Source organism: Rhinolophus ferrumequinum, chromosome 13 (genome assembly GCF_004115265.2).
Source record: "Rhinolophus ferrumequinum isolate MPI-CBG mRhiFer1 chromosome 13, mRhiFer1_v1.p, whole genome shotgun sequence".
Lineage (NCBI taxonomy): Eukaryota > Metazoa > Chordata > Mammalia > Chiroptera > Rhinolophidae > Rhinolophus > Rhinolophus ferrumequinum.
The window spans coordinates 52,091,104-52,114,763 of record NC_046296.1 but is presented as its reverse complement, the minus strand read 5'-3'; the positions used below and the strand labels follow the sequence as shown (position 1 = coordinate 52,114,763).

Genomic DNA, 23,660 nt, shown 5'->3' with positions numbered 1-23,660 from the left:
ATTTCTTTTATTTTCTCACAGAAAGTGCTTCAGACTAGGAATTTAAACCTCATTAAGAGGACTGTGTTAAGGATGCCCCTGCATGCTGTGATTCCGTTGTTGCAAGAGGTAACTGAGTGCTCGGTTCATTCCAAGGTTCCTGTGCTAGGAGTGTAAGACTGAATCCAGTATCTAGAGAAATGCATTTGCAGTATGGAAGCAAGCAGGGTATTCACAGTGGATACTAGATAATACGTCTACTCAAACAATACTTGTCTAACCTAGATTTTTCTCTCTGTATTTTTTATTGAGATATACTTCACATGTCATAAAATTCACCCTTCTAAAGTACACAGTTAATTGTTTTCTAGTGTATTCACTGGTTCTCCAATTGTCACACCAAAAAGAAATCCTGTCCGTATTGGTCATTCCCCATTCTCCTTTATCCTCAGTTTCTGGCAACTTCAAATGTATTTTCTGTCCCTGTGGACTTGCCTATTCTGAACATTCATTCATATAAATCCTAGGCTAGATTTTTATCAGATAATTACCCTCATTGTGGGAATGTATTTCTAGATTCTGTTATATTGGTTGAACATTTAGGAATTAGGAAATTTAAGAATAATGATTTCCTAAAACAGTCATTATTTTCCTTTGTTGGTGTGTGTGTGTGTGTGTGTGTGTGTGAGAGAGAGAGAGAGAGAGAGAGAGAGAGAGAGAGAGAGAGAGAGAGAGAGAGAGAGAGAGAGAGAGAGAGAGATGGCAACTGATGGAAATTGGCTGCCTCTGAAGTATTGTTGCTAATACTGGTTTTCTCCCCCATAGCTTACAAAGAGATTGCAAGGACATCCTAATAGGTAAGATGTTCAGGTGACTTAAATTGCTTTGATTTATAAATATTTTAGAGGTGATTGTTAAAAATAGCAGTGCCTGACAGCATGAAATTACATGGTAGGTGGCCCCAAATTCTGACTAATAAACTAATCTTTGTCGAATATTACTCTCCTGACTTATTTTAAGTTGAAAGGCTCTTTATTCCTGAGATTTTAGGATAGTTTTTTTTTTCCTTTTGGAAAATTCCTGTGTAGGTTTTTTAGCTTTATTATCAGGTCATTGAATAAGTTAGTCTAATTTAATGGTTTGGTCCTAATCGTGGTACGTAACATTGCCGTTTGGAGGACCTGCCCTACAGCTGGTAGCTAAGGCCCAGGAAGGGATCTGTTACAAAAGACTGAATATTGTGGGTCTTGTTTTGTTCATTTGATGATTGAGTATTTAAATAGGAAGTTGATATTTCAAAGATTCTAAGCTTGTAGCATAGTATTTTCAGTATAGTATTGTCAGTATCTACACATGCAGTGTTACTTTTCTAAGTTATTTCCTGGTCGGCTTCATTAGCCTTTGGAGCTCACAAAGGAAAGCTGAAGGGCTCATTAATCAGGCCCGGCTTGTACATTTTTGGTCTATATTTGTCTTTTAATGTTTGTGTGGAAATCTTTTGCTATTTGTACCTGATGATGAATAAATGATGGGCTCAAATATTATGAACATAAAATGCAAAGTCAGTTGAGCCCAGTTCAGTGCCCTCACAACAGTTAATTATAAAGCAGAGCATGAATTTTATTCTGGCATTCAGTTGTTTTAGAGGAAAGGACGTTTGTTCTGTTTTCCAATCCATCCTATTTCCCCAAGAAATAAGTATACCACACAGATCTGATGTAGACTCAGTGAAAGAATGAAAGGACTGTCAGCTTCACAGTGATTTATTGTAGTCATTTTCTCAGAGCATAATTTATAGATCTGCACTTTGCCTGAGTTTTGCTAATTTTATAACACAGTTGAATTTAATTTTGAAAAGTTGACATTAGTTTACTTGGATTTTTCCCCCCTTTTTTTCAGTGCTGTTTTAATGGTTCAGTGGCTAAAATGTGTGCTAACAGTCCATGCATCATACCTATCCACAGTAAGTCTTGCGTTCTGCTACAGTTGCCGAATAATTTGGCTTTGATAAGTATTATAAACTGGTGGCTTAACAAAACCATCCTCTCTCTATCTGTCCTTCAACCATCAGCTGCTGCTTTTAGAGACTTTTGTTTTTCACCAGGTGTAGTGTCATAATGTCACTGTTGTTGCCTTTTATAAATTGATCTTTTTGTCCCCTGGACAAATGTGTTACTTTAAAAGTAACATATGTTCCATAGAGAACTTGGAGAAAAGTTATATGTTGTCATATTAGCCTTCAGATGTTTCTCTATATGCATCACCTGTTCAGCAAGATTATCTTTACATTGTATGTCTCTCTCTCCTTCCCTCTTAAAAACTTAGCAGATTTTTAAAGTTTGTATATATGCTAACGTGTCTACCCTACCTTGTTCCAGGAGGATAAAAGGTAGTTTATGATTAAAATGACATACATTAAACATTGAACATGTGACGTTCTGCGGGGGCTGCTCTCAGCTCTTGGTTATCTATGCAAGCGGAAGAGAGGGAGCATAAAGTCTTAGAGAACACCAGAAAAAAACAATGTTATATGTCACAATATGAGTTGGGTTCTTTGCCATATCATTAGATTAGCTATATTTTAAGGTAGAAAAAATTTTCTTTTACTTGATTATCTAGCATCTTATAATAGGTTTTCTTAAAAGGGTATAGTGGATAGTTTAGAAAAATTTGTAATTGATCTTTAAAACTATGGCTGTTCCTCTCTTAATACAGCTCTTCTTGTCTGGTCACTGCCCTTGTTCTCTATCGCAGGCTCCTTCTGCCCTCAGTAGTTTGAAATAGGGAGAAGTATTGGATAAGCTGCTTTGAGGTCAGCAGTTTGTTTTTTGTGTGTCCGTGGAGAACTCTGCCAGGATGTTAGAATGGGGGGAGACGAGAAACAGCAAAAATGGATATTGGGTTTCTCAGCCGGTAGGAATCTTGGGGGATGAATTGCGGGCAGAAATGACTAGGCTGGCTGCGTAGTATGGTGATGGGCAGGGAAAGATCACTGGAGGCATCAGGTCTTGGGACTCTGGCTGGTAAACAGGACAGCACTCATTTTGTGACCTAAGTTACTTGCTTAGAAGTGAAAAGAGCCCTGGGATTCCTTGTAGTGAAAGCCCTTCTGGAATCATCCCCTAAGGTGTAACTGCGGAGTAGTGGTTGTGTAATGTTAAAGGTCATAGCAAAACAGACAGGACATTTGCTATAGGGAGGACTGACAGCCCACAGTTCTTTCTCCTCAGAAAACAGTCTGTTTCCTTCCACCCTTCCTTTATTTCTCTTTTCATAACCAGATAACTTGAAGTACCTTTTCTAAGCCAAGGACTATGCTAGGTTTGGAGGCTTTGGTAATGTACAAGACACTGACCCCATCTTCCTGAAACTTATAGGCTGAATAGGGACAAATAGAAAAGCGAGATGATGGCAATTGAAATGCAACCACATTAAACTTTTGTTTTATTCATTTTTGTGCCTATTTACTTTTAACATTTTTAACATTTGAATGAAACATATGCTAATGTGTCAGAGATAGGAGGGTGAGTAAGACTAAGGGCAAAGAGGGGTCCCTTTTTCTGTAGCTCTGGGGGGACAAATAAAAGAATTGACTGCTTTAAGCATGATTTAGAGGATTATGTAACGGCTTGTTTGAAATGCTGTGTTGTCAGCTTTGTACTCTGTCCTGCTGGTCTCTGAAAGTTTGTGAAAAGCTTCTTCTAGGTTGCTGGGGCCTTATGGATGAGGTAGGTAATGTAATACCAGCAGAGAGTAAATTTCAAAGGAAAGCCCCCTTTAACCCAGGGACATTTATTTGGGGAGGTATTTTTTATTTAGTGTGTTCTTTATATTGACCATCTCATGAAACAATGTGATCAGTACAAAGAAGTCTCACCCTGCACTTTGTCCTACCTTGCAGTTTCTTCTTTTGATCTCGTATCATTATTTTTTTGAATGTATTACGTTTTGCTGTTAGGACATTAAAGGCCTCTGAAAGTTGGAGACGTTGGTAGGCTATGTCATAAGCAGCCGCTGCCACTGGAGATGGCTAGCAGATGCTTGTAGTACAGTGGCCAAACACTCAGCATGCTATCGTATGTTTGTTACCTATGTTGTCATAATAGTATCAAACGACCTTTTTTTTTTTTTGAACTTAGTTACCTGACCTGGTACCCCAGCTGGGGACACTATACCAGTTAATGGAAAGCAGAGTAAAAACTTTTCAGAAACTCTCCCACCTTCATGGAAAGCTTATCCTTCTAATCACACAAGTAAGTAAATCAAATTGTTTTGTGCTAAAACTTCTGGATGTGACAGGAGTGGAGAAAGGGATACAGATCATTTACCTGAACATTGAAAGCTCCCTTTTGCAGTAAGAAATTGGTAAATCAGGATCCAGTCTTTAACTTGGAAATGTTATGTTATTTGACAGGAAGTAAACTTAGTTGTGCCTATTTCAACTTTTACTGAAAGGTTCTCATTATTACATTTCAGTTGTTAATAGACTTAGGGTGGTTGTGGTATTATGAACAAAAAGTTACAGGATATGTATGTAGTTAAAAAATTTTGTCACAGGAAGAAATTCTGGTTGCCTTAAAAGGTTTATCAGCTTTTACAGAGTAATTCTTTCCTTCTTGTGTTTGTTCAGTTTGTTTTTTCCCCTGTATTTGATCTGCGTCATATTGAGGTCGTCATACAATGGTTGAGGATGAGTTTACTGGTGGGGAAGGTTGGGTGTGGCAGTGGTTGGTGATACTCGAGATAAACTTGCATTCTACTTCATGGTAGCACTTTATGATCTTTCAGGTTACAGCATCAGAAAAAACAAAGGGAATGACTTGCCCTGAACAGAAGGCAAAATTGGTGTATGAAGAAGGTAAAAGCTTGGGGGTAGGGTATAAGCTAGAGTTGGAACATTAAATTTTTCACATGGACTCGACTGTTAAAAACATCGATGTGAATAAGATCATGTTTTGGCACACTTTCTCTAAGAAAATGGGCAAGCCTGTGGCAAAAATGTGGTCAGGTAAGAAAAGGGAAGGCACAAATACAGTAACAGTAACAAAAAAGGACGTTAGGTATGGAAGAGATTTAAATGGAAGAACACTGAACGAACTTTATGTCAATATATTGAAAAACCTAGATGATACAGGTAACTTAGGAAACATCAGTGACGAAAATTGACTTAAAAATAATAGAAACATTTAATGAGCCAATAGCTTTAAAAATTATTTAATCAGAACTTTCCTTCACAAGATTCCAGATACAGAGGTTTTGTAAGTGAATTCTATCAGTCTTTCAAGGAACAAGTTGGTTTTGCCATATACAAACAATTTAGTCATTTTATGAGTCAAAACCAGACAAGGGTAGTCAAGAAAATACATATAGGCCATCCTCAAATATCCTAAGTAGCAAATTGATTATAGAAATGCTTAAGTAAAAGAATGTCATTACCAAGTAGAATTTAAAGATTGTAAGGCGATTTAGCATTAAGAACTCTATTAATGTCACCATATTAACAGATTGACGGGGAACACTGTATATTATTTTAATAGGTAAAGAAAAAGAATTCAATAAAATTGAATGTATCTCATTATTAGATAATCTAAGCAACCTAGGAATTTAAGGGAATTTCCTTAATCTACATCAAAAATAAAGTTCAGACGCATTCTCATAAAGTCAGGAACAAGATAATAATGTACCTTTTATTGCTTTTGGATATCCTGCCCAGTACTATATGAAAGAAACAAATTCTTGAACTTTGAACCTTGCAGTTATCCTCCTCCACATAGAAAATACAGCAGAATCTAGCCCCACGGTTATTAATGACAATACGTAAATAAGTTTACTGAATACCAAGATCAGCAAAAAGGACTTGGTAGCATTATGTCCCAATAATGTACTGTATGTCCATTAATGTATATCTCAGTCAGAAAATGTGTTAGGAAAAAGATCTTACTCATAGCAATCAAACCATGAAGTACTTAGAAATACATCTAAAAAGTGAAACAAAACCTTTATAAGTTATTAAACATAATTGAGAGACATAAAAGCATACCTTAATTAGACTTTTTATGACGTTTCCCCCCAGTTTTATTGACATATAATTGACATACAAGATTATATTCATTTTAGGTGTACAACAGTGATTCAGTATATGTATGTACTGTGAAGTGATCACAATATAGTTATAATTTTAGTTAATGTTCATCACCACACATAGTTACAGTTTTTTTCTTGTGATGAGAGCTTTTAAAATCTACTGTCTTAGCAACTTTCAAGTGTACAATACAGTATCGCTAGCTATGGTCCCATGCTGTACATTACATACGCAGGACTTATTTATAATTGGAAGCTTGTACCTTTTGACTTTCAGCCATGCTGCGGTGAGCATGGGATCTCTTGAAGATCCTGATTTTTGTTTTGTTCAGTAAATGCCCAGAAGTGGAATTGGTGGATCACTATTTAATTTCTTGAGGAACCTCCAGACTGTTTTCCACCGTGGCTGCACCCAGTTACATTCCCATCCAGTGTCAAGTGTTCCCTTTTCTCCACAGGCTTTGTTTTTCTAAGATGGTCTTTTGTTTGGGTTTTGGTACTTTGTGCTGTTCAATGAGATCTTGATGGAAAATATAATACATGTGCTTTTATGCAGATAAGAATATTAATGTTGCTTTCTTAGATGAATGATAGTGGAATATAATATTTATGAAAGTATATGTAGGAATCTGATTCTGTTTAGTTTTCAGGGCTGTGCCCTCTTCTTTAATCACAAAACTAAGGCTGGGTTTTCTTCCTCCTTACAGAATCTTCTGAAGAGGAATCTGACGATGAAATAGATAAGGATTCTGATGTGAGTAGTTGGTTTGCGGGTACATGAACCTGCTTTTATAACTTTTGTACTCTGTATTAACAAGACCTTCACCAATGCTTTCCTTGCTTAATATTTCTCCCAGGATAATTGGGATGAAGATGAGGAAGAGGAAGAAAGTGAAAAAGATGAGGATATTGATGAAGAGAATGAAGAGGAAGTTGAGGATACAGAAGAAAAAGATGACGAAAATGGTGAGGACAGAGATGTGGCAAGTGAAAAAGAATTAAATGGAGATTCTGATTTAGATCCTGAAAATGAAAGTGAAGAAGAATGAAGACGGAAGAACAAGCCAGTCGAACTGTATAAACTCTTGCTCACCTTTCCCAATGCTGCCGAGTTCTCCTGAGGAGGGTTGTCTCTGTGACAGGATGCCAAGGACCGCCGCACATTTCCAAATTCCTGACGGTGGCTCCCATGCCACCTCGCTGTCCTGAGCACCCCAGCCTCAACTGTGTAAATAAGAGTGTTTCATTCAAATGTTAATAAACTTTACACAGTAAATAGACACATTTTCTGCAATGTACTGACATGAGTGTCCAATATATGGTATATTTTTATACTATAATACCCTAATATGATTGGTTATACCAAGAATTGACATTGTGGAAATAAAAACATTTCCCAGGTAGGGATTCAAGAACTGGACTTTTGTGAAGGAGTCAGCTCTTATCTCAGGTTGGTATCTTTCATCAAATCCAGATATGAAGCAGCACTAGTGAAAAAATTTTAATTTGGTTCATTTTCATAAAATATGAAGAGATAACTAAAAATGAGTTAAATAATTGTAATTAAAAAATAAAATCACCAGTGTCCCTAGTTTGTCTGTTAACTGTGGTAATCTGATTTGAGTCAGATTGAAAATTTGGAGTGCTTCCCTAAGACAACCACTTATTTTTTAAGCTGTCGTGAAATATTTTTTAAAAACCCAAAAAATTATGGTAATTACAAAAACCTCAAGTTAGCCATATTGACTTCTTCTTGGCTGCAAGTTACCTGTAAAGAATCATCAGTGTATAGATTTAGATGTGCTCATTACCTGCAACTTTTTAAAAAATTCAGTTAAATAGCTGCTTTTGAAGAGGTTTTCATTTTTATTTAAATAACTAATGGATCAAAGAACAATTGTTTATTTTTTTCTCTTTGGTTTTTAGATATTAATGATAACCTTGTTGGAGTTTTTTCCCAAAGAAAATATTTTTATAATTCAGTAATTTAATGTTTTCCTTCCTTTTCATTACCCACTCTTGGCAGTGTTAGGGTATCTGTTTACCTTTAAAATAATAAATCTGACTCAAGATTTTTTTATGTATGTATAAATACGTATTTTGGTGTGCTACAAAAGCCTTTTCAAATTACCAGTAATTTTCTTTTAAAGAACAGCCAGTATTTGTTTAGTGCTCTCTAGGGAACATGCAAATGGAATCTCTAAGGATGGGCTGGGGAGATGGGTTTATTTTTCCCACCTGTGAATTTATAAAACACAAAACCATTATCTCTGAGGGACGGCTTTTTAACATCAGTGGCAGAACAAATTTCTGTGCTCAACTAATAGAGCTGGAGCCATAGAAGCATCTTGGTAAAGTAAGTCTGAGCCCGCTACTGTTCTAATGTACAGTTATATTTGTCTATAAATGAAGCTGTTTATGGGAATTTAATACCATGGTCTTTGTAAAGTGAATAAATATTCATCTTTACCCAGTGCTTGTCTCGTGGTATATGTAAAGAAACAGCCACGTGTTTGGGCTGGTGGTGTGAAGGTTTTAGAAAAGCAGGCTTACTCCACTGGCATTAATAGGTAAGTGCTTCAAGTCTTGTTGGATGACCTAGAATGTGGAATGAAGTGCAAGAACCAAGAACTCGGTCGTTATCTAGTGGTTGTTTCGTGATGCAGCCCCACCTGGCTGGGCTGCGCTGCTACAGCCCAAGGCTGCAGTGACATCGGGAAGATGCCTGTGCTTTTGTACCCCCGTTTTGTGGTCTGAGTCATTCCCCATGCACCTGACTGACCACCTGAAGAAATAAAGGACGACAGCTGTGTAGCAATGGCTTACTAATTATGTTTTGGTTCAGACAAATCCAGAGTTAAGTTAGGTTTGTTACAAAGAGGATTTTCTAGTTTCAGGATTCTTCACTGTGTTGGTCTAATCCTACTCTAGACGACCAAGTTGTGTGTGTGGTGGTGTCTTTTGTGAGATTAATTTTTCTTCCCAACTTTTTATTTTGAAAAATTAACTGTCCATAATCAAATCAAGGCTCACACTGTATTTGGTTGTCCTGCTGCTCTGTTAATGCAAAGTATTCCTCTGCGTGTGTCATGAGTTTGATATTTATATGAGTCAACATAAATTAAGCTGTGTCGCAGAATGTCGTATAATCTGGATTTGTCTGATTGTTTACTTATTTAGATTCTGGTTTAAATGTTTTTGGCAAGAATATTAAATAGGTGGTAATATTTGAGGTTAATTTGTAAAAATAAATTCTATCGGGGCTAGACAAGTAGTATATTTGTATGTTTTGGTTTAAGTAGGTGGTCAAAGCTTTAGGTTTGGGATTTTTGAAGCCTTAGTGCAGAGGAGTGTTTGAGCGTCAGAAATGGGATCTTCTTGGTAGTGAGAATATTGGGTACATTGATGGCATATGTAAGGCTCTTACGATTCTTGTGGAAGTTACTATACATTCGTTTAACAGATATTTTTTAATTGCCTAGTCTGTGCCAGGGATTGATTGCTTGGTATACATCACAATAACAGCAAAACAACCCCCCCAAAACAAAACGACAACAAAAAAACATGCCCTGAGGAGCTGACATTCTACCAGAAAGACACAGGCAGTAAACAAGGTGCTTGCTGTACTAGAATACATTTTCATGTATATGTGGGTCATTTTTAATATGAACACAGTTCAGAGAAGAACAGGGCGATCATAAATTGCACTTCAGGAGGTGAGGGATATCAAATGAAAAGTCTAAAAGTTGAAAATCACTTTAAAAGTTGCCTAGAATATTCTTTCTGGGTAATAATGGCTCAAAGTGGGAGGAAATACTATACTTTTTGGATGCTCAAGTTCAAAGGATTTCCTAACGGAAGTAGGTATGAGAGCATTTTGTTACGGGCTTGCCCTTGGCCCTGTTGTAGTTGAACTTGCTCCAGTTGGAAACGGGAAGGGGTGTGGTGCCCGGCAGTATACTCACTGAAGTCAGAGAACTTCGCTGGCCTGTGTGGTCAAGACGTTCCAAAACTGGGCCAGTTTCCCAGGTTCAGGAACTTAATTTTGTCCTTGTCCCTAGAGCTGATGCAATTTCAGAGAGTGGCGTCATTAACCAGGCTTCCAAGAGAAGTTGGTATTTAAATGGTGCATTTATCTGTAGTGAGAAGTACACCTCCCAAGTGGAGTGCTCGTATTGGGTGGTGACATGTCTTCTTGCTGCACAGGAAAGTCACACAGTAAACCAGTTTTACAATTGGAAGGTGGTCTTTGCACCGGAATGTGGAATCGGGATGAGAAATGAATTGGATGGTCTTAGGTGGTAGTGGACAGTGTAGGGTGTACTCAAGGGGGTGGAATTCTTGGCTTCTCCGCATGGGGCTGGTAGTCCTCGCTTCATATTAGCCCATATCCTTGGAACAGGACAGTTACAGTGGTTGGGATGTCTGTTTTGGGGCTCATCGGGCACCCGCTTAGGACTGCTGGGTAGGGTGTGTTCTGATTCAGGGGCAGCTGCTCCTGACCGTGGCTACTGCCACACTAGTTCCACTTAAGAGACAAACATGCTATTTCAGCCACACTTTGACCTTGTTAATTGTTCTCGACCTGGTAAAGCCTGTCCCTCCTTTTCTGAATTGCAAAATAGGTATAAAATATGCATTTTAACCATTTTTAAGTGGCATTAAGTACATATCGTGGTTGTGCAACTGGCAAAGTCTCATTTTTTTTTCATTTTTTAAAGTGTGTTTTTCCAGGACCCATCAGCTCCAAGTCAAGTAGTTTCAATCTAGTTGTGGAGGGTGCAGCTCACAGTGGCCCAGGTGGGGATCGAAACAGCAACCTTTTTACTAAGAGCACCGAGCTCTAACGGGCTGCCTCCCCCCTCTTTCCCCCGAGGTCCAGTAAGTGAGAGGGCAAACATGAATGCATTTGGTCTTGTGGGGACCAAATTTCAGGCCAGTGGCTCCAGTTCTGGGTGCACACTGCAGCATGGCAATGATAAATCTATTTAATTTCTTTGTTGGGTCTGTAACAAAGAATAAGGGTAATGCTGTCTGTCACAAGGATACTGTAAGAATCAAGTTCCACAGTGTCCTCGGGACACTGAACACCAAAGCACAGCACCAGGCAAAGAGACTTAAGAACCATTAATTGTTAGACATTTTTCAATATGGGAGGGAGGGTGGGGCACAAGTTCTAAGGGAAACTCCTTTTTGTCTCTGGCACGTTTAAGACATTCAGACAGAGCCTTATGGGTAAACACCGTCCTCCTTTTCCTCAGGTAAAAAAGAGAATCTTTTCCTTTGGTGTATTTTTTAAATCTATTGTTTAAAAAGTAAAGATGTTCATTCAGTAAGTTTTGGAAAATATCAAAAAGCATAAAGGAATGTAAAATATTAACAGATCACTGTTTATAATATTTTGGTGTATCTCCTTTTAGTCTTTTTCATGAGTGCACACACATTTTTCTTAGGAAATTGGAATCATAATGTGTATTTCTTCCTTTGTCACATAATACATAGTTACCTATCCTTTGAAATAATGGTGCTTGTGGTTCCTAGTATTCTACCCATGTTATACTTTAACTAAACATTCTCCCAATTATGGTTTGTCATAAGGAATGCTACTTTTATTTCTTTAAATGTATGCTTATGAGATAGTCCTAGGAGTAGTGTTACTTCATAAAATACGTGAATATTCTCAGACGAAAGACATTTGTCAAAACCCTTTTCCAGAGTTTATGTCACTTTTAAGCCCCACAAGTTGTGTTTATGTTTCCATTTCATCATGAACCTCAGTTCACCTGCTTTTTTCATTGCCACTTGTATTTCTTTAGAGTATTGTGGGGGTTTAGGGCCCTGTCTGTGCTTGAAGGTATTGTCTTATTCACCTGCGAAGGCTTTGCATTCGGTTGGTGCAAAAATAATTGCGATTTAAAAGGTTAAAAATAATTGCAAAAACCGCAACTACTTTTGCACCAACCTAATATGTACGTGTTTCTCCGAAAATAAGACTAGGTCTTATATTAATTTTTGCTCCAAAAGACGCATTAGGGCTTATGTTCAGGGGATGTCTTCCTGAAAAATCATGCCAGGGCTTATTTTCCGGTTAGGTCTTATTTTCGGGAAAACACGGTATTAAAGTTATTCATTCCTTGGCAAACGAGCTGCAAATATTTCCCCCAATTTGTCTTCTCATTTTTTTTCACAATACTATTTTCCTTTATAGTTTTCTTATTTTTAAGCTTAAAACACTTCCCCCTAGGAAGATATATCTTGTATTTTGTTCTAGTTTTATATCTTTATTTTTTTTTAACTTTTACCTCTCTAGTAACTGGTTGTGATTTATCACTGCATTGATTGTGAAATAAAGTGGGTTGCAACCGCCATTTTTCAAAGTAGAAAAGGTAATTAATATGGAAAACATCAGTGCATTGCCTGTAGTTAAGGATAATTGTTTTAGAGGAGGATGTATATTCTAGGTTACATGGTGTAAGCTTGTTTCTGTGGGTAAGACATTGAAAGCTGCTGCTCTAATGCATGTGGATTTTTTTTCAGTGACCAGTGAGCTGAAACTCTAACTTAGGGTTTCCCCCCATATAGTTTTTAGTTTTGTCCACACTGTTGAATACTGTTTGCTATGCACTGAATTTGTGTGACACCGCCGCCCCAAATTCATATGTCAAAACCTTAGTCCCCAAGGTGATGGTATTTGGAGGTGGGGCCTTTGGGAGGTAATTGAGAGTGGAGCCCTCACGGTGGGATTAGTGCTGTGATAAGAAGGGATGCGAGAGCTTGGTTCCTCTCTCTGCCCTGCAGTGTGAGGGTACCAGGAGAAGACGGCCATCTGCAAACCAGGAAGCAGGTTCTCACCAGGGACCAGTCTACCAGCACCTTGATCTTGGACTTACCGTCTCCAGAACTGTGAGGAATAAATGTTTGTTGTCTAAGCCACCCTGTCTGGTAATTGGTTAGAGCAGCCCGAAAGGACAACGGCACCCCCCCCCCCCCCCCATAGACGTGGGTACATGGATGCTTTGTTACATGGTGGCCTCTCTTCAGTGCTCTGCAGTCTGCTCTATCGGTCTCTTCTTGTGCCAGTGCAACATTAGTTTGAGCTATTGTAGCTTTCTAATTCATTTTTATTGTTGGTATCTTTATATCTCTCTGACAGATTTTCCTAAATACTTTTTGTTTTTTTAGTCCTATTGTTAAGTAAAGATTCCTTGGTTGTAAGAAACAAAAACTTAGTAGAAGCAGTGTAAGTGAAACAAATATATTACAATTTTGAAGAACCTCAATACACAGGAAGAGAGCTGGGCCTCAGGGACTGCAGGCAGGAGGGGTGAAGAACTCTTAGGGCTTTCGTGTGGTCCCCTATCTGCTGTCTTCTGCTGCCTCACAATTCTCTCTGCCTGTGTTTTGGCTGCCTCATCTTCTAGAATCCAGTCACTCGCTGATTCGAAGAAAGGGGGTATCCTCTGCCTTTCCAGATCCACTCTCCACCTTTCTCCGTTTGCTCTGTGCCCTAGGATGTTGAGTTTTACAAACTCAGCCCAGCTCCCTTGCCTGGCTTCTGGTTGGGATCAGCCGATGGGCGGGGCGGGGGAGGGATGGCGGGGCGGGGGAGGGATGGCGGGGGGTGGGGGGGGGGTGGGGGGGATGGGGGCGGTGGTCTTGGCAAGAGACTAGAGGGTGGGAGGTGAGGTCAGAGTATTTATTGCCCTGGTGAGCTGTTTGCTGGGTTTGGCAGGAGCTGTGTGTTTCTCCACCTGTTCCTTAACTCTAGCAGGAGTCCAGTAACAATCCTACCCCCCTGCCCCTCCCCTGTCATCCCACCCTACTTTTTCTCTTTTGTGGCTCCAGTTTAAAATTTGCTTTCTATTCTTGCCTGCCCCAGAACGCCTTCCCCTCCCTTCCCCTGCTGGTTTCCTGAGCTCTACCCATACCTAGTCTATGAAAGTCTCCTCAGATGCCCTGTCTGAGTGTGTACTTTTCCTGCTGGGAGCCTGGGCCAATCCAAACTGCCCATTCCTGGAAGAGACTATGGTTGTGTCTTGATTCAGGGTCCCCCATGTCTGACCACCCGTGGCCCAGGGCAGTGTCACACCACACTGGTGACTTCTGAGACTCAACCCTGTGAAAAGGTCTGTCACATTCCTTGTGAACTGAGCTGGTGTCTGTCTCACAGATAGCTTAAGCGTTTGAGAAATGCATTTTTAAACTGTGGTAAGATATACATCATATCAAATTTCCCATTTAACCATTTTTGAAGTTTTCGGTTCAGTGGCATTAAGTGTATTCACATTGTTCTGCAACCATCACCAGCATCTCCAGCACTTTTTCATCCTCTCAAATCGAAACTCTATACTAACTCCCTATATCCCCCTTCCCCTAGCCCCTCGTACCCTGTGCTCGTACCCTGGCAACCAGTCTTCTCCTTTCTGTCGATGCATTTGACAACTCTAGGTACCTCATTAAAAAATAAATTCTAACTAGACAAGTAAATACAGAAATGCCTTCTGGTAAAACAGGGTGAAAACATTACACATAAGGCTAAGCTAATTGCCCACTGCCTCTGATCCCCTTCCCTCCCCGCTTGCAATTCTTCTACGCAGTTATTTTAGAGTTTAGATTTCTCCCAATCTTTTCCTGTGCATTTCATACGTACAGATGTGCGCTTAGAAATTAAGTAGTTTCTGTTTTCTCACGTAAATGGTGTCATACTGCATGTAGAATCCTTTAACTTGAGTAACTTGCTTTTTGTTACCCACTATATCTTGAAGGACTTTCCAAGTTAGTAGTACAGAACTACCTCGTTCTTTTAAGCTGCATCAGGGTCAACTGGGGGGCTGGTTAAGGCACAGATTGCTGGACCCCGCCCGGACTGTCTTGGAAACTCCAGGAAAACCCACAAGTTAAAAATAAATTCAATTTTGACTGGGCTTGAGATAACCAATAGATTAAGAGAATTGATTTCATCATGGACTATTAGAACATTAAAACTTACTTTTCCCACTTGATAGGAATATACTCTGATGGTGATTTTTTTTTTAAATTGAGAAATGGTGGCTGTTGCTTCTGCCTCTTTAGGCTGGGGCAGTTACATTGGAAATGGTGATGTATTAGGTTGGTGCAAACGTAATTGCAGTTTAAAAAGTTAAAATAATTGCAAAAACCGCAATTACATTTGCACCAACCTAATACAGCCGTAGTTGGTCCTTGAAGAGTGTGTGTAGCTGAACGAAACATCCCCACATATGCAAAGACACATAGTATTTAGCAAGCTCCTACCTTATGAATGAATGGTTTTGTGTTATTTTAGGACTCCAGTTCAGTAGGGTGGGGAAGGACAGGGGGTCTTACATAGGTGAGAATCTCTTCAATAGGAAGGAATTTTTTCCCTCTCTTTTCTCACAGGTGGGTGCTCAGTGCTTTGCGTGCAGTTGATTTCATTTGACACACAGCAGTGACCCTGGGATTGGGACTATGACACCTGCATAGGGTTGGGGATGAGCAGGGAGATACAGCTAAACAAGTAATTAGAATCCAAAGTAGAATGAAGTCAATGTCATTTACTTTCACAGGTGAAGTGCTGTGGAAGCCACCAGAAAGGAGAGGTGCATCAGTGCCCAGCCTGGGATCAGCAGATTGGAGGATTTGAGTCCATTGGCCTGGGCCTGAGGGAGGGCCTTCTAGGAAGCAAGCGTGATTCACGTGAGGGGCAGATGGATGCTTAATAGGTGCGTTCTAGAAACTCGAAACTCGAACTCCTTAGAACTGAGATCCTTGAATTAGTTAAGTGTGAGAGACTATCTCGTTTTGAGAGACCAAAGTGAGTTCTGATGAACCGAAAAAGCCTATGGCAAGTTTTTCTCGGGTGTCCCCCATGGTCCTTCCTCCCTCACTAGACTTTCCGTGTAGGGAGTTCAGAGTGTACATGTCTGTCTGTGTTGCTTATAACTTTTGCTTGATGATGTTGAACTTAGTGGGTGCACTTAGAAGCAGGGCGCTGTCATTACATTTTCTCTCGTTCTCATCAGGACTATCCAGACTGCCCTGGTTCCTTTTTCAAGTTAAAAGGACATCGTCAAATATAAAAAAAATAGCCACTAGGTGCCAGTCTTGCTTTGTGTAAATTTCTTATCGCAGACCAGGCGTCTTGAGGAAAAGCTGTGACCTCTTTCTGTAGAAACTCCCACAGCAGATGGGGGTGTGTTTTCTGTACCCTGCCTTCTGCGGTGACCCAAAGAAACTCCAAGGTGCTCCCAGCTCTCTTTCTTTTCTGGAGTCCAGGGCCGGAAGCACAGCCTGACCGTCTCTAACCCAACAGCATGAAGCACATCCTGATTTGGGGGAGACTGAGTCTCCAGGCAGAGTGCTCATACCTGGAGATGCCTTGATTTGGGCAGTGCCCACGGAGGAGGCAGCTGGTCTACCTACACCCTCCCTAAACCTGCCACGCCACCCGCGCTGTCCTACAAACGCCAGCCTGGCAGAATGCCTAGCTGACAGGAAGGGCAGCAGCAGTCCTGAGTCTGTAGAGTCACTGAGCGTAGGAAACTTGAATTGATGGTTCCCTTTCTGCATTTCCTTGAAAAGTGAAGTGATAACAAGAAAGCTAAAATCAGAGAAAAACCACACATACGATATCCCAACTGCATCAGTTTTCCCTGTAGACTTTGTCCATGAAAAACATGATTTTACATTGTTAGGACAGTGTGGCAGGATAGAAGTTTTTTTCATTTAACTTCTTTTCCCAACTTATGAAAATTTCAGGCATACAGAAAAGTTAAAAGAATAGGATAATTATCTGTAGGCACACAACGTAGGTTAAACCATTTTGCTTCATCTACATTTGAGTGCATGTTTATTTTTGCTGATCTTTTAGAAAGCAAATTGGCGATGTTATGGCATTTTTCCCCTAAATCAGTGTAAAGTTCCCCCAAATTATGATCTCCAACATAATCCCAATACCAATATTGCACCCAAAATCAAAGAGTAGTTCCTTAATATCATCTAATGTCCAGTTAATACTCAGTTTTCCCAAATTGTCCCCCAAATAGTTTTTATAGCTGGCTTTTTTCAAACCAGGATTCAGTCAAGTTTCACTCATTGGATTTGCTTGTTAAGTCTTCTTTAGTTACTTTTGTCCTAAAACAGTCTCTTCCCCTTTCCTCCCCTTATTTTTTCTACGACACTGACACACTGAAGAGACCAGGTCAGTTGTGCTTCAGAATGAGCCCATGATGTATTTGATTGTTTCCCTGTTGTGAGTTTATCGGATTCTTCCATCACCTGTATTTTCTCTAATCTGGATGTCGTATCTCAGTACCATCCAATAGAACCTTCTGTGACGATGGAAATGCTCTCTGTGAAGCCCAGGATGGTAGCCACCAGCCACGTGTGGTCACTGAGGAGCACAGATCTTGAGGCTTGATTAGATTGAGGTTTAATTGTTTTAACAAGGCATCAAAGGTCACGAAGTATACTTCCTATTGCAACACATTGGGAAGGGAGATGACACATTGTCCTACTATTGGTGGTGCTAGTTAAAAAAACAACAAACAACAAAACCTTTTATTGAGATATAATTTACAATCAATAAAAACATACATTTTAAGTGTACAGGTCAATGGGTTACAACAAATGTTTACACTTGTGTAACCATGACACAGTCCAGATATAGGAAATTTCCATCACCCCAAAAGGTTCTCATGTGCATCTTTGCAGTTAATCCCAAATATCCCCCCTCCCCACAAGTCTGTGGCAACAAGTGATATGCTTTCTGTCTCTATGGAATAGATTCTACCTTTCCAAGAGCTTCATATAAATAAAATCATATAAATGTATTCTTTTGATTCTGAGTTTCCAGTGAAGAATACTTAATATAATGTTTTTGAGATTCATTGATGTTGTTGCATGTATCTATAGTTTGTTCTTTTTATTGCCAAGTGGTATTCCATTGTATGGCTATGCCACAATTTGTTTATCCCCTCTGTTGATGGAGATTTGGGTTGTTTGCAGTGTAGTATTAAAAGCCAAACCTTCCCTTCAAATATTGCTTTAGCTACATTCAACAAATTTTATAGGCTGTTTTCATTTTCATTCAGTACAAAACATTCTCTAATGTCTCTTTTGTGAGTTCTCCTTTGACTCATGGATTATTTAGAAGCATGATTTTTAATTTCCAAATATTTGGGGATTTTCCAAAGATCTTTCTGTTATTAATTTCTAATTTAATTCTGTTGTGGTAAGAGAACATTCTCTGTGTGACTTAAACCTTTGTATTTTTTAGGACTTACATTATGGCCCAGTGTATGATCTATCTTGGGGAATGTTTCTTATGCCCTTGAAGAGAATATCTATCTGCTATCATTGGGTGGAGGGTTCTATAAATATCAGGTCAAATTGTCCAATAGTGGTGTTCAGATTTTCTATTTTTTGAGTCTACTTACCCTATCAATTATTGAAAGAGGTCTGTTGAAGTATTCAGCTATAAATATGGATTTGTCTGTTTTTCCTTCATTTCTGCTATTTTTTGCCTCGTGTATTAGCTTTGTTACTGGGTACATACACAATTAAGATTGTTATTATCTTCTTGATGCATTGATCTCTATAACTGTGAAACGTCCCTCTTTATATCTGGGAATACCTCTTGTCCTAATGTCTACTTCATCTGATATTAATGTAGCCACTCCAGTTTTCTTATGCTTCTCGTTTGCATGATATACCTTTCCCCCATACTTCGACTTTTAACCTATGTGGGTTTTAACTTTTAAAGTGTACTTGTAAGCAGCATAGAACTGGGTCTTGCTTTTACCCAGTCTGACTCTCTTCCTTTTAGTTGGAATATTTATACTATTTACATTTAATGTAGTTATCAGTATGATTGGGATTAAGTGTGTCATTTTGTTATTTGTTTTTTATTTGCTCATCTGTTCTTTATTCCCTCTCTCTACCTCTTTTTGGTTGAATATTTATTTTTATTTTTTATTGGGGAACAGTGTGTTTCTCCCGGGCCCATCAGCTCCAAGTCATTGTCCTTCAATCTGGTTGTGGAGGGCGCAGCTCAGCTCCAAGTCCAGTCACCATTTTCAATCTTTAGTTGCAGGGGGCACAGCCCACCATCCCATGGAGGGAATTGAACTGGCAACCTTGTATTTGGCAAATTATATTTCCTATAAAGAAACTGAGTAAGGCAAAAGCTTTGGAGTTAGAGTTGTGAAGACCCAGACTGGCACTTACTCTGTGACCCTTGGCAAGCTACTTACCTACCTTCTTAGAGTGTCAATTTCCTCATCCACAAAATGCAGATAAGTGACTCAGAGGGTGGCTGTGAAGATGAAATAAGGTTTGTAATGTGTTCAGTGCCCAGCACCACACAGGTGTTCAGTGAAAAACCCCAGCGATGTTACTACCAAACTAGCTTAAAACCGTAGAGTCAGCAAAGCATCAAGTACAAAATCACTTCTTCAAACCCTATGTACATTTATTCCCTCTGTCTTGATCTATTTCTCAGCTCGGGGACTCTCTTTGTAACAGCTAAATGGTTATTTTTCCCCCCATAGCACTGCAAATTGTAGATGTGACCACCTTGGCTTCTCTGCTCAGAGATGTCCTCAGATGCCATAGATACTCTGTTTCTCTCTGTCTCTCTCTCTCTCCACCCCTCACCCCTTCTCCCCTTCCTCTAGTCTGCCCTTTTCCTTAGAGTGTCTATTTGGTGGAGGTGAAGGCATCTTGGTCTTTATGCCTTTGTCTTTCTCCTCCAACCCACACCCACCCTAAGAAAAGCGGGCATGCTGGATATGCTTCTGAGGGAAGAACTCCCCTGTGTGACCCACAGGGGCCTTAGAGAGCCTTTGCTTCTGCTGTGGTCGGGTGAGTATTTCACAGCCCCGAAGCAGGCTCGCCCTGCCTCTGAGGTAGATGAGGCCATCTCCTGGCAGCCCTGTGAGTTCCGGGAAAATCAGCATGAGAGGAATACAAGATGCTTGCTCTTTGATCTCATCAGAAGAATGTGCCATCACTGTAGCAAGAATGACAAATGATGAGGTATCAGGATACTGTGTGCACGGAGAGGTTTCAGAAAGATTCCAACTAGGCTTCAGGAGCTTTGCAAGGTTTGCAGTGCAAGCCACCCCCAGGGTTGAGATTTGCCATATGATCTTCCGTCTGATTTTAGCCCCACTGAAAGTGGTGAATAGTGGGTCTGTGACTGCTTGGAAGGTTGTGGGACAGAGCAGAGGGTGCTATAGAGGACTCGGGCAGGGCATCTGGGGCTAGAGTGGGCACCTTTCCCAAGTGCAGAAGTTGGAAGCTGCAGCCTTTCTGTGGCCAGCGAGGCAGAACACGCTCACAAAGGATTCCAGAAGATTCGAGTCCTAGGGGGACTTGTGTTATTAATGCTAAGGGATTCTTTTTGGACCTATGACCTCTGGATATACAAAACAAACAAAGAAACAAAAATAAAAACATAAAACACCAAAAGTTTTGGAACCTGATAAACCTCTGTTCAAATCCAGACTCTCGGGCTTCCTGACTATGAGGTCTTTGACACACGACTTTTCCTGTAGGTTCCGTATCTTTCTTGCAGAACTAGAGATAAGCCATTGTAAGTAATGATGTATTATAATACACTCTGGCCCATGTAGGTGATTAATGAATGTTAATTTCCTCTCTTTTTCTTTCCCCTAAATTTGGATTACCTTTGACACGATTCTTATAACAATCCTAGAACATAAGCAGGGAAAATATTTTACTTCCTTTTTGAGAGATAAGAAAATGGGGTATAGAGACATTTCATGACTTGCGTGAGACCACAGAGACAGAGCTGGGGCTGGATCCCAGAAGTCCTGGTGGTACAGAAGAACTACTGTGGAACTAGATAGGCTGGGATGTAATCCTGGCCCACCACTGCTGGCTGAGTGACCTCTCTTCTGAGAGGCCTCAGTTTCCTCATCCATAAAATAGGGATGATAAGAGTCTGCTCCATCAGTAGACCTGACCTTGCTGTCAGTCTCCATCTCCCATGTATGTCTCTGTAAGACTGTGGCTCAAGGAGAGCTCCCTTTTTATATTCAACTGGAGACTGACAGGCAACAAAAAATTGATTTATATCCATGGTAACTGTCACCCAGGAAGCAGTTAGAAACGAGTCTTTTCTTTCCATCAACATGGAAGAGAACCAGTGCCCAGAGACCATCAGGCCTGGTTCTCCTTCCGGCTGGCCCTGGCTTGGATGCTGGGGACCAGCAGGCGTGGAGACTGCAGAACTGGAACTGGGACTTCTCATTTTTGAAAACTCTGAAGCCCATCTCCTCAGGTACCATGTGGGAGGCTTGGGGAAGTGTTTGTCAGTCATATTCCACAGGGGACTTGAAATTGCTCAAAAAAGCTTGCATTTGGTGATAGACTATAATTTCTCGAGAAAAGATTGGTGGTGGTTGGGGAGGAGATCTTTGATCGACTTTCTGATGATGGGAACATGCATTTTTTTCTCTCTTCTCACCCCTGAGGCTGTTTTTATGTCTTCTCAAGGTACTTTTTTCTCTGAAGGATTTTTCTTCCTCTTCTGCTTCTAATGACTTTTTTGGAGGGAAGTAATGATATTCTGGTACCAGCTGGAGGAGATACACACTCTGCCTCATCTGGGCACCTTTCTTGAGATCTGATTTGTCTTGATGGTCCCAAGAGGTAAAATATGATTTGAATTGAATTATAAATTTATTCTTTGGTTGGGTTCAAGTTCTGAACTAGTTGCCTTGGAAACTCTGAGACAGATCAGAGCATTGTTTTGCAGCATGTGCTCCTTAAAACTCTGGTCCTAAGAAATATTTTATGAACAAAGGGGTCTATAAACATATAGATATGAAAATTGCTTCATGCTTTGCCCCATTGGTGCATTACAATACATAGAACATATTAAAGGCCCTGAGACATAGTACAGTTAAGAAACTAGTTCAGCATTGTTTAAAGTCATGTTTACCAAAATTTCTGCACCTGATTTTTTTTTTTTTTTTTTTACATTCACATTTTCCCACAAAACACAACTAAGTAATGGCTGGACTGGAGATTCCCACCCGTCTTGGGGTAGGTCTGGCCAGTAGCATAATTCCAGAATGTAGTTGGAATGGAACATAGAATCCACCTGAAATGCAGGGGACTGTATCTTCCATTTCTTCCATATTCCAGAATCACTGAGCTATAAATGTTCTTGTGGGGTTGAGGATGTGAGGCTGGATGGGGGTAGCCTGGATCCCTATTAAACATCCTGGAAGGTTGCTGTCTGTCTTCTCAAACATCCTTAAGGATAGAGAGTTCATTGCCTCCGGGGGAAGCCATTTGTTAGTGTGTTAGGAAGTTCATCCTGCTGTACACCCATTAATTAGCTCCTGGCCTCTGGAGCTGTGTGGTCAAGTCCAGTCCATTATGGTTTGTTATCCCTTCAATGGTTCAATGGAGCCCTCATGTTCCCCTCTGAATATTTTTTCTCTAGGTCTTCACAGTTGCTTACATGGTGTGGTCTAGAGCTCTTCACCATGACATTCTCTTTCCTCTGGTTGGACTGTGATTTGCTGATGTCCTTCCCACAGTATAGTGAGGAGAAGCAGATCTGAGAAGACTGAGTACTTCCCTTCAAAGCCCAGAGCAATGCCTGCCCCAGTCTCTGGTCTAAAAGGGTCAAGTCTGTCCTCACTTGCTTGCCTTTTTCCTAGGGTAGCCACTCTTATGTGTTAGAGAAAGGTTCTTTGGTTTACCTGTCTGTGCAACACATGGGTTGCATTAGGTATAGCCCTAGTAAGGAAGATTTGTCAAGGCTTCTCATTTTAGTCATTACATTCTTCTCATTACATTGACTGGATAGAAAGTCTCAGGAAGCAAATTTCCTTGTCAGTTAAGAAGTTATCATATTCAAGTAATAGAAAAACCTCAAAATGTCTTAAACAATCAAGAATCTTTATAAATATACTAGCTGGCATTAGGCAGTGAAGCTTGATTAACTCAAAATGCCTCAAATATGCTTCTTCACTCTGTCCCTTCATGATGTCCAATTGTGTGAGCTGTACCTGGGGATTTCCAAGCCTTTGGGACACTTCCATCCTACGTGCCTACCCTATGCCAGGGAGAAAAAGAATAGTCTATCACATTTTTACCCATATTTTTATTTTCCGTGTGCTTTCTTCATTGTTGATGTTTCAAGTTTCTTTTGTTATTTTCTGTTTGAACTACCCTTAGCTATTATTTTAGGCTAGATGTGATGGCAACAGATTTTCTTAGTTTCCTTCATCAAAAGATGTCTTGATTTCATCTTCATGACTGAAGGATATTTTTGTTGGGTATAGAATTCAGGGATGACAGGTTATTTTTTTTTCTTTCAAGATTTTTGTTTCTTTCTCTTTAGTTTTCTGAATTTCATTATATGTCTTACTGTGAATTTATTTGGGTTTATTCCACTTCAGATTTGCTCAGCTTCTTAAATCTATAGATTAATGTCTTTCACTAAATCTGGGAAGTATTCAGCCATTATTTCTTTGAAAAATTTTTTAGCCCCACACTCTCCTCTCTGCTTCAATAATACCAATGTTAGATCTTTGGTTATAGTTCCACAGGTCCCA

At 39.9% G+C, this 23,660-nt stretch overlaps 1 protein-coding gene across 1 annotated transcript in view; it reads left to right on the top strand.

Annotated features, from left to right (window-relative positions):
• WDR43 (WD repeat domain 43) overlaps positions 1 to 8,527 on the top strand; it is a 40,056-nt gene extending 31,529 nt beyond the window's left edge. The window contains exons 12-18 of the mRNA XM_033125343.1: positions 22 to 108; positions 805 to 836; positions 1,879 to 1,942; positions 4,119 to 4,232; positions 4,768 to 4,837; positions 6,768 to 6,814; positions 6,918 to 8,527. Coding sequence (XP_032981234.1) covers positions 22 to 108; positions 805 to 836; positions 1,879 to 1,942; positions 4,119 to 4,232; positions 4,768 to 4,837; positions 6,768 to 6,814; positions 6,918 to 7,109 — 606 coding nt within the window. The 3' untranslated portion in view covers positions 7,110 to 8,527. The remainder of the gene's footprint in view (positions 1 to 21; positions 109 to 804; positions 837 to 1,878; positions 1,943 to 4,118; positions 4,233 to 4,767; positions 4,838 to 6,767; positions 6,815 to 6,917) is intronic.
• Positions 8,528 to 23,660: the final 15,133 nt, after the last annotated feature.